A 12,724-nucleotide genomic window follows, 5' to 3' on the forward strand; every position below is an offset into this window, starting at 1 on the left:
GTTCCAAATTTAAATTTAATTTGCTAGAATTAGTCCCCTTACTTGCAATATAAAAATGCCCCCGACTTACATATACTTGCCAATGCCGATTTCCCCCAGGGAGCTTGGACATCAAGTCTCTGATACGGAACACATTTCAGTAGGAACAAAAGTTAACCCTACTTTCATGTATTCGCAATGTTGATTTCCTCCAGGTAGCTTGGTTTTGATGTCTCTGTTAGGGAACCGCCGCATGAGTCGTCAATTTCGACCAATCAGAAGTTGGTATTTCCGTTAGGATAGGGATGGAGATTTTTCAATTGTTCGATGGTTAGTTTCATGACATATATTATTTTAATCAATATGCACAATTATTATGGAGTGCCGAAATCGATTGACGCAAAAAATTCATCAATTCATCATGAAATTACTGAGCAATAAGCGTTTGAAATTGGACAATTTTCACGATGTGCTTGATTTTAGATTTTCAATTTGTACCCCAATATGTTCCCGAAAGACGTAATCCTACGTCAAAAACTTGTAGTTCAGTGCTCTGCAATTTTCAAAGCATTTAATTTTTTTATTAAATAGTATTCTCAGAAATGTTAGCTACTCTCTGGCAATACTTTGACGTATGATAATCGTAAAAAAACATCGAGCATCATGCCAAAAAAGGAACTTATTTAGCTGTCTATACGTACATGGTAAACTCTGACTGAACCAAATGGAGCGTTTTGACGTGGGACTACGTCTAACCGGAGTTTATGGCGGGTAAAAATAAAACCTAAACGCAGAACATGCAGGAAAAAATGAAAATTCCGAATGCTTATAACTCGAACATTTCTTACTGTATCGGCAAGATGTTTGCATCAATTATTAAGGAATATTTCTACGCATCTATCGTAATTAATAAAATGTTATTTATCATTAGATAAACGATTGAATAACTGTAAAATGTTAAGCGTTATCTAAACGCACAAACAACTTCGTTTTGTTGGCCCGATTTACGGGTTCCCCAACACAGCCATCATAACCAAGCAGCCTTGGGGAAATCGGCATTGCAAATGCATGAAAGTATGGGGATTTTTGTTCTCATCGAAATGTGTTCCCTAACACAGACTTCAAAACCAAGGTGTCTGGGGAAATTGGTTTTCCAAATAAATGTAAACTGCGAGTACTCTTGTACTCGTTTGCTTTTGTGCAGGCTAGAATATGTTTCCTGAACACGGTATAAGTTGAAGTTTTTGAATCATGCAAGCCGGGGGGTACTTCTGCACCCGCATGTTTTTTTTAAACTACGAAAAGACTTTTCCTAACACGGATTACAAAAATGGGTAGGAACACAACGCTTTGGCTCGGTTATTCAAGATTGCATTGAAGAATATTTCTTTATATCTTCTGCTCACTGAATTTCTGACACTGAGTACCTGAAGTTCATGAAATCAAGTAAATTCGCGGTTCGAGATGTACGTACACTTGAAAATGTAAAAATGTAAAACAATACATCATACCAAACGTAAAAGGACTGTCATTAAATTTACTTGTAACGAAGAACATAATCTATCACAATTCTTACTTATTTTCAAGACAATCTTTTGTCACTTAATCTGTCAAAAACAAAATATATGTTCTTCCACTCACCTAGGAAAAAAATCATCGTTTGTCCCGACCCAAAGGTCGGGGATAATTCAATTGGCAAGGTTAACCAGTTCAAATATCTTGGAATTCAGCTAGACACGACCTTATCATGGACACAACAAGTAAATTCTTTGGAGAGAAAGATTTCTTCACTCTATGGTTTATTAAAGAGAGTATCCCACTTTGTGGCCAAGAAAGCGTTAATCAATTTCTACTGTGCATGTATACACTCACTTTTGCAATATGGAATAATAGTATGGGGGCATGCATGTAAAACAAAACTAAAAAAAAAACATATACAGACTACCAATTCTTCATCCTACTTCGGACTTGTACTCTGACGATTCTCATAGTATACTGCCTCTTATTGAACTGCGCAAATAACAGACTGTAAAATTTATTCACAGCGTTATAAATGACAATAATATCCATCACAACCTGACAATACCTACAGCAAATCACCAACACTCCACACGACAAGACCAAAATTTAATGCGAAGTCGGGCAACAACCAATGTTGATCAACGGCGCATTTTGTTTTATGGACCGTCCCGTTTCAATGCTTTGCCACCGGAAATCCGACCAATAACACTTTCAGATATTTTTAAAAATAAATTGAAGCTATACCTAAAATCGATCATAAGAGTTTTCCTAGTATAGATTTCGGTCAACCACAATAATCCACCTCAGTGTTTAGCTTTCTTATTTTTGTATACTTGCCAGTTTTTCTTATAATCTTGTACAATCCATGTTTCATATTCAAATTTTTGTTGTTTCTATTTATCTTTTTACTATGTTATATTCTTATATTATATTGGATCCCTTAAAAGAAATACTATTTTCACTGGGATCCATACATCTTTGCTTTACATGTTATTGTCCGCTCACCTCGTACCTAAATATCTTGTTTTGTGCTGTGGAATTGTAAATTGTCTTAAAAAATATTTTTTTTTCAGCAAAAAAATAATTGGTGCCCAACTCTAGAAATCTCGAATAAGAGTTTCTTCGAGATGGGGGTGAGTGGAGGAAAAAAAAAGAAAAATAAAAATTAAAAAAAAAGAATAATGCATGAATTTACCTTACATTGCATTTATTCAGTCTCTTTACTCAAAAAGCAAATATATTAATTTCGAATTCGGAAATTGTTTCATTCAATCAAAAAATTAATCAATACTTTTTAATACTAATTTAATTGATTGCTAAGCTAAGCTAGTCCCACGTCAACTTCGCGGTTATATCATAGATATAACCCATACTTTTTTTTAAGATTGTTCACTATGACTGAATAATTTTGAAATATTTCTCAATCAAATACACTGAAGTCACTTTTTACGCGGCTTTTTATAATTTTGGTTTTGGTTTGGTTTTTGAAATTTACGCGGTTTTTTTACGTGGCACATATTAACCGCGTAAAAATTCAATATGCCAATTGATGTGACTTTTCACGAAATAAGTTTGGATTGTATCACTGTATGGAAGCTGAGAAATAAAAGGAGATACAGATATCATGATTGCAGCATGCAAAAAAATAAAATCAGTTAACCAAGTGTTAGAATATGGGTTGCATTTTAAGTTAATAACTCACTGTTGGTTAGATTTTTCAACGAATTTTGAAAACCACCCGATTTTTACGCGGATTTTGGAATTTACGCGGTTTTTGTTTACGTGGCACGTATCCCCCGCGTAAAAAGCGACTCCAGTGTAACAGTTGTGAGTCAAAGTGTGTCATTCTGTTATGAAAATTAGAGCGAGAAGGGTGTGAGATTGGAACTGGAACTAAACATTTGGTTGCGTTCAGCATAATAGTCTCTGCCATCTATATCTATAGGCATGAATATGATTGCACGGCAAACATGTTAAAGTATAAACTCCACATATTCAATCATCTTAGACAGTATTCGACACTCTGAAATAGTACATTTTGCGTTCATTCACACTGAACACCAACATTTTTCACTGATCCGTTTAGTCAGAGTGGACCAAGTTCATTTTTTAATATACTCAGAATGTGTAGATTTTACAAAAAAAATGGGTGGGTTATATCTATGATTTAACCGCAAGGTTGACGTGCCTTAGCTTAGTAATCACTTGTTTGTATTGATTGAGTTTTTGATTGAATGAAACAATTTCCGAATTCAACTGAATTCAATTTAGTTGCTGGTGTCTATTCTGTATTTCAATCGATTCGAAATATTTCGAACGACTTGGTAAATTCCATTCCCTGTTTCGTTCGAGGTGTTTTCAAATTCGAATACCTTTCGTTCGGACTGTTTTGTTTTCGAACATCTTTCATTCGAATCAAACCAAACGTCAAACCCACTTTGTTTATGAAGGAGTGAATAATTTCCGCAGCGGATGAGCGGTGAACTGCAAAAATGTAAGCTAATTTTTAATCATTTTTTTCTTTAAATTAATTTTAACGTTCAACAGGGAAAAAAACAAAAACAAAACAACCACTAAAAATCAGTTCGAGCGGATTGTGCTGCTTCTGGAGCAAGAGCCGGACATAGCAAAGGGTTTCTCCCGAGGAAATTCCGGACCCTTCTGGGATGATCTGGCGGCAGAAGTCAATAGTTTGGGACCGCCTATTCGCGATGGAAGTGGATGGAAAAAGGTATATACTAAAACGAATCCGAAACATATGTTTATAGTCTTATTTTTGCCCTGGTTTTCTGTGTAGGTTTGGGCGGACTATAAGTCCGGATTAAAGCGAAAACTCGCTCACAACAAACGGGAGCAGAGGGCGACAGGTGGAGGACCCAATAAAATTATCAATTTGTCCGAGCTGGAGGAGCAGGCAGTTCTACTAACTGGGTTACTTGCGACCGTGGAAGGAATCCCGGGTACCTCATCTCATGGAACACAGTTGGGTTCGCCTTCGGGTGAACCTCAAGCTGCAGACCAGGAAAATTTTATATATTATGGTACTTCCGACGAGTGTGACGGTATCAATAATACCATTCACTTCCAGCCCTCTCAGCCGAAAAAATCCAGACCTTCTACCACGAGGCTATTAGAGCTGCAAGTCGAGCAACAAAACAAATTTCACACCAATGTGAAATCCCTGTTAAAAAACAGGAAGTGGGTTATATCTATGGTATAACCGCAAGGGTGACGTAGGACTATAGTTGATTTAGAGATCATTTGTATGAAGTTGAATCTGAATTCATTCTGAATGAATGAATATTTGGAGAACTTCGAAAACGAGAGCGTTACGTTGGAGGCACAAGGTTTTATGCATCCAATATTGGATACGGAAATATCCTACTGATGAGGAAGAATAATCTTCAGAAGCTATCCTGTTGATTGCGATTGATTGAAAAATCACAAAACCTAATGTATTTGGTCACAGTGTTACATGGATAGAAAACATTAAAATAAACTCTTTCACATGAATATATTTTGAAAATTCCCAAAGGAACTGGCAGATTATTTTCCAGCAATGATTAGATCTTTCCGGAACTTTCTCGATGCTGAATGGCATCCTAACGGAAAGAGTTCTGCGCGTGTATGTGTCGATCCTTCGCCATCCACCTCCTCCAGCACGTTAGGCAACGATGTTGTCTTGTCGATGTCCTCACGAAAAATGAATGTGTCTCACCACCAGAATATCGCTTAAGTATGCTTTTTGTGTGTGATTGAATCGAGAGAAGGTGTGGTTTACGATGGCAATTTGGAAGGCAAGCTAGAGGGGAATGAACTCTCTGAGCTCGGAACTTTCGGCGACTGAGCAATAATCGATTGCGGGCGCATCCAATATTGGATACGGAAATATCCTACTGATGGGGAAGAATAATCTTCTGAAGCTATCCTGTTAATTGCGATTGATTGAAAAACCACAAAACCAAATGTATTTGGTCACAGTGTTACATGGATAGAAAACATTCAATTAAACTCTTTCACATGAATATATTTTGAAAATTCCCAAAGGAACTGGCAGATTATTTTCAGTAACGATTAGATATTTCCACATTTTCCTCGATTCTGGAAGCCCACCAGTGGTTAATGCCAACTCGATAACCACCTGTTAATAGCAATTGATTGAAACATATTTGGTCACAGTGTAACATGGATAGAAAACATTCAATTAAACTCTTTCACATGAATATATTTTGAAAATTCCCAAAGGAACTGGCAGATTATTTTCAGTAACGATTAGATATTTCCACATTTTCCTCGATACTGGAAGCCCACCAGTGGTTAATGCCAACTCGATAACCACCTGTTAATAGCACTTGATTGAAACATATTTGGTCACAGTGTAACATGGATAGAAAACATTCAATTAAACTCTTTCACATGAATATATTTTGAAAATTCCCAGAGGAACTGGCAGATTATTTTCAGTAACGATTAGATATTTCCACATTTTCCTAGATACTGGAAGCCCACCAGTGGTTAATGCCAAATCGATAACCACCTGTTAATAGCCGCGCGTGTATGTGTGTGTAGCGGTGTCTTCCCAGGGAACCGTTTGTGGCATCACTCTCCTCCTGATAGATTCCCTTCTGGCCTAGGGTGCACAAACAGGCTCTTGGTGACACCGTTCATCCGCGCTTTCATGATAAATAAAGAGCTTCACCGCAACAGCGACAACATGCTCCAATCGCTGTTCAATTAGAACTGAGTGGATTCCCGAGCGCCGCTCGCTTATATACCGATTGGTGATTTCAATAGCCTGTTTTGAAAGCAATTTTAAGACTATTGAAACAAGTTTTTGGATCAAAAAGTAACAAGTATATAACGCGTAGACATTTTATCTTTCGAATGAAGTGTTTATCATACCATTTCGTTCAGTTGTTTAGGAGCTATTAACGCTCAAAATCTCGGTCTCCGGCGTAACGCTTTCGTTTTCGAAACTTTGATTTTACACCCCGGTATAGAAATGAAAGACGTAGTCCTACGTCAAAACACAAACAAGAATTTGAGTGATCTGGTTCATTATCAGCGCCAATCAGCTCGAGCGATTCTTTCCGTGGATGCCACACTCAAAGAACATCTGAGTGAACAAAAACGACATAACCACGAGATGGAGAAGATCGCGCTGGAGAAATCAATAGCGACAAATCCTTGAAACGCAGATTGCGTATATTTCAGAACATTAGAATAATGTTTCAAAATATCAGTGATCTGATTTTTTATCTTTATATTGTAACTCAAGTATAAAAAAATGAAAAAAGTTCTAATCGTATTTTTATATCTTTCCATGGAAGAAAAATCTTACTTAATTTTTTCTTTGAAGTTTGTTTGGAATAGCATCAAAATTATATAAACTTTTTTAAAATTCACGAATTTCGCCTATAGTTTATGGAACTTCCTTAACCCCTTCACGTACAACATTGAACTTCACTCGTTGTTTCTCGATGTGAAATAATTACATAGCTTCAGGCATATGATGAGGATACCGACAACTGAAGATTATCAAATTTCCGTTATTTAAAAAAAAAATTGAATGAGCTAAAAATATAAAATATAATTTGAATATTATAATTAAAATAAAAACGAACGAGTTAGTACGTAGTAATAACTCCTTCGTTTTTATTTTAAACACAACATGTATTTGCTCATCATAGGGCACCCATGTTAGATACCCACACTCAGCAGAGTAGCGGAACGACTCGAAGTGCTCGTTTTGGGCCGTGCTGTTGGAAATTAAATCGTACAGCAAGGGGTTAAAACAACGCAAAAAGTATTAACAATGGTTATTTGAATACTTGGCCTGCTTACGAGAAATCGATAATGACATGTTCTCAAAGTGTTGGCAGGAATAAGAGTAAATAATTCTGCCGAAACCATAGTTAAGTAAGGAAGACACTTCCTTTTCCGGTGGTTGTTATTTATTTGAGCATTTGCAAACAAGTTAGATGAAATTTAACAGTCATAAATATTAATTTAAACAAAAGTTTATTATGTAAACAGCTGCATAACATATTATAACTACTGAGAACGACCAAATTCTAAGCATATATTGTGAAGTGCACAGCATACATTTATAATTTGAGCGCATTTAGTAGGATTGTAGTGAAGTTGTCTCGCGCCAAGGATGCATCTAAACCGATTTTTTAGTAAACCGATTGTCCGCTCGACGATAGCACGACCCAAGGCATGCCTGCGATTAAAATCGCTCTCCAAACTCCCTTCCTCCGCTGCTCTGAATGGCGTTACTAACCAAGGTTCCGATGGATAACCAGCATCACCTGAAAATATTTTATCACACAGTACATACAAGTATACTAAAATATTGTAGTTGAACATTACCTAGAATCTTAGTATTAACTTCACCATTTTGGTGAAGCTGCTCAAAGTGAGTTCTTGCAGGGCTTACACGCCATATATGAGAGTCATGATTAGATCCCTGGAAGGTAGGATCAACGAAACGAATCCTTTGCTGATCGTCACAAACCTATGTTGATAAAAAAGAGTATTTGTTCATTGATTTGTTAATTCAAATACTAATAATACTTACAATCAGAACGTTGAGACTATAAAATCCCTTCCGATTAAAAAACAAATTTCGATTCAGCTTAGGTGGAATAATTTTTACGTGGGTTGTAGAAGTGTAGTTTAGCACGCCGCTGTTCGTCTTCCGTCATATTTAGGGAAATCCATTTCTTACACAGTGTCCGCTCCAGAATGTTAAGCATTTCAGTCAGCACCTTGGAAAATGTGGGCTGTGCTATGGCAATGTGATAATCTTGCCCTGCTCCATGTTGATAATTTCCTTCAGCAAAGAATCGCAAACATGCTGCGAGTTTCACCTCCGTGGATAGACCACCTTTCCTTGTGGTAAGGCAGTTCTCAATTTCCTCTAAAACGTACCGAAAAGCTTCCTTACTTAGACGAAAACTTTTGATGAATCTGAATAAGGGCAAAATTAATCAATAAGAGAAACAAACATGGGATTTTTGAGACGGATACTTACGCTTCATCAGAAAGTTTTATGAAGTCGGTTGATTTTCGGTGGTTTCGCCGATGGTAGCAAGGCATTCCAATTTCTTCTTGCTCCGCCAAAATCGGTAACAAAACGGAATCCATTGAACGAGAAAATTTTCTCACAAATTTCTCTTAGGATCAAAAATTAACTGAAATTCAACTCGCACTCGCCGCTATTTAATACGGTGTTTCTTTTTGTTTATCGGTTTTTGACAGATCGATGCATATTCGAAATTTTCTAACACTTTCGTTCGAAACGAGCAAAACGATTGGAATAGGGAATGGTAAATTCGAAAACGATCGAAATATCACTTTCGAACGAAATAGAAATCCGTCGGAATACAGAATAGGCACCGCTGTGTGAGTAGAAAGACTGAATAAATGCCATGTAAGGTCAATTCATACATTGTGATAGATTATGTTCTCCGCTACAAGTGAATTTACTGACAGTCCTTTTACGTTTGCTATGATTCCTAGGACAAAATACATGAACGGAAGAATTATCACACGATTATTTTATTTTGCATTTCCCTCTGAAGTTTGCATCTCTCAAGTTAACGTACTTTTCGAACCGCAAATTTGCTGGATTTGATGAGCTTCAGGCACTCATTTTCGATTTTGACATGTACGTCGAACGCATAGTTTATTCAATAGGCGTTATCGCAGCAAACGGTTATCAACATTTTGCCTAATCATCAAATGGTATGCGTAGAACTTCATTGAGTAGAGGATATGAACCATATCCTTCAATGCAATCTTAAATACCCGAGCCAAAGCGTTGTGTTCGTAGCCGCTTTTGTAACCCGTGTTAGGAGAACGCTTTTTGGAGTGCAAAAAAACCATGCGGATGCAGAAGTATCCCCGGCTTGCATGAATCAACAACTTCAACTTCTACTTTTTCTACTATAGATGCTTTAAACTTGAATCTTCATTCGCCCCTAGTGTTTGCACGATTTTCCCAGGTTCTTAAGTCTAGAAGACCGTGTTAAGGAAACATTCTAGACTGTACAAAGGCAAGCGAGTATAAAAGTGCTCGCCTTTTGCAATTATTCGCAAAGCCGATTTCCCCAGACACATTGCCAATTTCCACACGCTCCATGGATTTGAAGTCTGTGTTATTTCAAACGGAACAAAAATACCCCCGACCTGCATAAATTTGCAACGGCAATTTCCACACGCTCCATGGATTCGAAGTCTCTATTAGGGAAACACATTTCAGTCGGAATCAAAATATCCCTGACTTGCATGTATTTACAACGCCGATTTCTCCAACGCTGCTTGGTTTTGAAGTCTGTGTTAGGGAACATATTTCGGTGAGAAAAAAAGTCACCCTGCTTCCATGTATTAGCAATGCCGATTTCTCCAAGGCTGCTTGGTTTAGATGACTGTGCTGGGGAAACCGTAAATCGGGCCAATCAAAACGAGGCAGTTAGGACGTTAAGATAACGCTTAACATTTTACAATTATTCAATTGTTTATCTAATGAAAAATAACAATTTATTAATTGCGATAGATGCGTAGAAATATTCCTTATCGATTGATGTAAACATCTTTCCGATCCAGTAAGAAATGTTTGAGTTATAAGCATTCGAAATCTTGCATTTTTTCCTGCATGTTCTGTGTTTAAGTTTTCATTTTACCCCCTATATATTCCGGTTAGACGTAGTCCCACGTCAAAAAGTTTTGTTGGTTAGAATTCGGCGCTTGGCTTGTTTATAGTCAAGAACAAATGATTGATACATGGTCCATTCTATCTGCACATGATATAGAGCAGAGGTGGCCAAACTTTTGGGCATCACGGCCGACTAATTGTTCAAATGGTAGGTTACGGTCTACCAACGTTGGCTTTATCAAAAAATCATTAGAAAATCAACAGACAATGAAACAAAGTTTTAACCAACCAGAACTCGCGCACAAAACTCGTATACTCGTATACTCGCGCACTGTGTCACCGACTCTGCGTGTCTCTGTAATTTAGTTATTGTGTATTTTAAGTCGGTATTTGTATTTATTTAAAGTAAGAAAAAATATAATTAAATGAAACAACTTCAGAAAATATTTTTTCTTCAACTTCATTCATTATCAATAATCACCAATTCAGCCTCTGAACCAAACTATTTATTCTCGATCTGTGAGATCGTTTGCTCGAGTATAGGAGAGTTGATTAAAGAAAAAACATGGGTCATACTAATAAATATTCAATGATACATTATTCCATAAAATAAAAATAAATATCGGTTGCTGAGAATTGATAAGTAATACTTTATTTTCTGTAAAATCTCATCAATCAATATCGTTGATTTTTCAAGTAAATAGTCATTTATGAACACTCAAGGCATCTATTTTCCATAAAAATCCGCCCAAGATGATTATTATATTCCTCAATTAGCTAAGATCTATCTATTGGAAATATTGGCCCCTATTATGCAAATTGAATCGAACGGTCAATTCGATCCCTATAACTGTCACACCGAGGAATCATCGTATTTTGTAAATCAATAGAATCTTATCGTATCGAGTTCTTTTTCTGAACGTCATGCGTTGCGAATTGCATATTTCGAAATGTTGCCGAAATGTTTCCCAAAGCAATATATCAGGAATGCAACAAGCAAACCAAACAGCTCGAAAAATTATGCCAACACCAGACTTTATCTATAACAGCAAAATTCATTTCAACTAATTACATAATAGGGCCCAATATATAATTTTAGAATTTCCTAATTTCTCACTCTGCACAATTAATTCACTTTACTTATCATAGCTTTAAAATTGAAATAACCATATTTGATTAAAACTCACATTGAAGGCGAAGTTTTTTTTTCAAAAATTTAGTTTTCATTGATGTATCATCATTATCCGATTTCGAAATCTTAAAGAAAGAAGCGATAAACAACAGATGCCGGAAAGCAAAAATAGAAGAAAAAACCAATCGCAGAATGTCAATTGATGTCAGAGTGCGAAGAGATTCTGAAGGTTTCAGTTGTTAAAAATATTTAAAAATAAAATACTAGAATAATTTTTGAATTAGAAATATTATTGTGAACCTCAATTTTCAACAAAAAGGCCTTCTTTATCATCTAAATATGTCTAGAAAACGAAATAAAATTTCGCAAAACATAGTTCGTATCTGCGAGGGGTGTTTTGGTTCTGCAAACAGAAGAATCATTCATTCGAACAACATGACAGAACATGTGAAGAGTTGTACTGAAGAAGAAAAACTTCGTGTTTTGGAAAGAGATTGGAAGAGTTCAACCACAAAGTTACCAAATACAATGCTCAGAGATGAATTTATGCAAATCATTCGATTTGTCTGACAAATTCACTATGATATCCGAAATATGGAATTAGTTTGCACACAATAGTCAATGTTGAGAATATTTCAATAGACGAGCAACTGTTCCCTTTCAATGCCTGCTGCAAATTCACATACTACATGCCAAATGAGTCGCACAAAGTAGGTTTGAAGTTTTGGTTGGCAGTAGATATTCAATTTAAATACGTTATAAATGGGTTACTGGAGGTGACACTATCCTAGACTAAGTGGCGGGCGCCTAGGAATACCTACGCGGGCGACCGGTAGACCGCGGACTACCGTTTGGCCATCGCTGATATAGAGCCATTTCGCCATGGTAAATGGTACATGGTCCGCTCTGACTGCATACTATGAGGGGTTTTCGTTGATCAATCATAACAATTTCGATCAATTATTCCCGCTGTATAATTTCCAAATCTGATAAATGTGGTATGTAACTTACATAATGCTCAACTAAATGTAATCAATAACTCGAAATTTTCGATTTTGCGTGTTGTTCCTCTCTGACTTGACACCGACCATATGATAGGCTGAGTCTAGGTGGAGTAGGTGCCACTTTAGTTTTGGTGTGTCGACAATCAACGTGGTGGAGATAGACCGACAAAAACAGGCGAGGATAAATAGTGGAAAAGTCTTTGGAAGTTATCAATGAAACCTGATGAACATAACAAATATCAAACATTAGAATATACTTTCGGAATGTTTCCAGATATTACCCAGAGCATGATTCATACAACCAGTAAATAGCTTTTTTTAAACGCACGTATGAATCGATTCGGGTCATCGAAGCCATTGATAGCGCAAGCCGAAAAAACACACAACAAACACTCCCCGGCACAGCCGGACACACCGAAAATCCGC

At 36.7% G+C, this 12,724-nt stretch overlaps 1 protein-coding gene across 1 annotated transcript; it reads left to right on the forward strand.

Annotated features, from left to right (window-relative positions):
• The first annotated feature begins 3,844 nt into the window (after positions 1–3,844).
• Positions 3,845–6,691, forward strand: LOC129761594 (uncharacterized). Its single transcript, XM_055759330.1, has 4 exons — positions 3,845–3,994; positions 4,048–4,231; positions 4,298–4,702; positions 6,566–6,691. Coding segments are annotated over exons 1-4 (717 nt in total). The 5' UTR covers positions 3,845–3,992.
• The last annotated feature ends 6,033 nt before the right edge of the window (positions 6,692–12,724 follow it).

This window comes from Toxorhynchites rutilus, chromosome 1 (genome assembly GCF_029784135.1).
Source record: "Toxorhynchites rutilus septentrionalis strain SRP chromosome 1, ASM2978413v1, whole genome shotgun sequence".
Classification (NCBI taxonomy): Eukaryota; Metazoa; Arthropoda; class Insecta; order Diptera; family Culicidae; genus Toxorhynchites; species Toxorhynchites rutilus.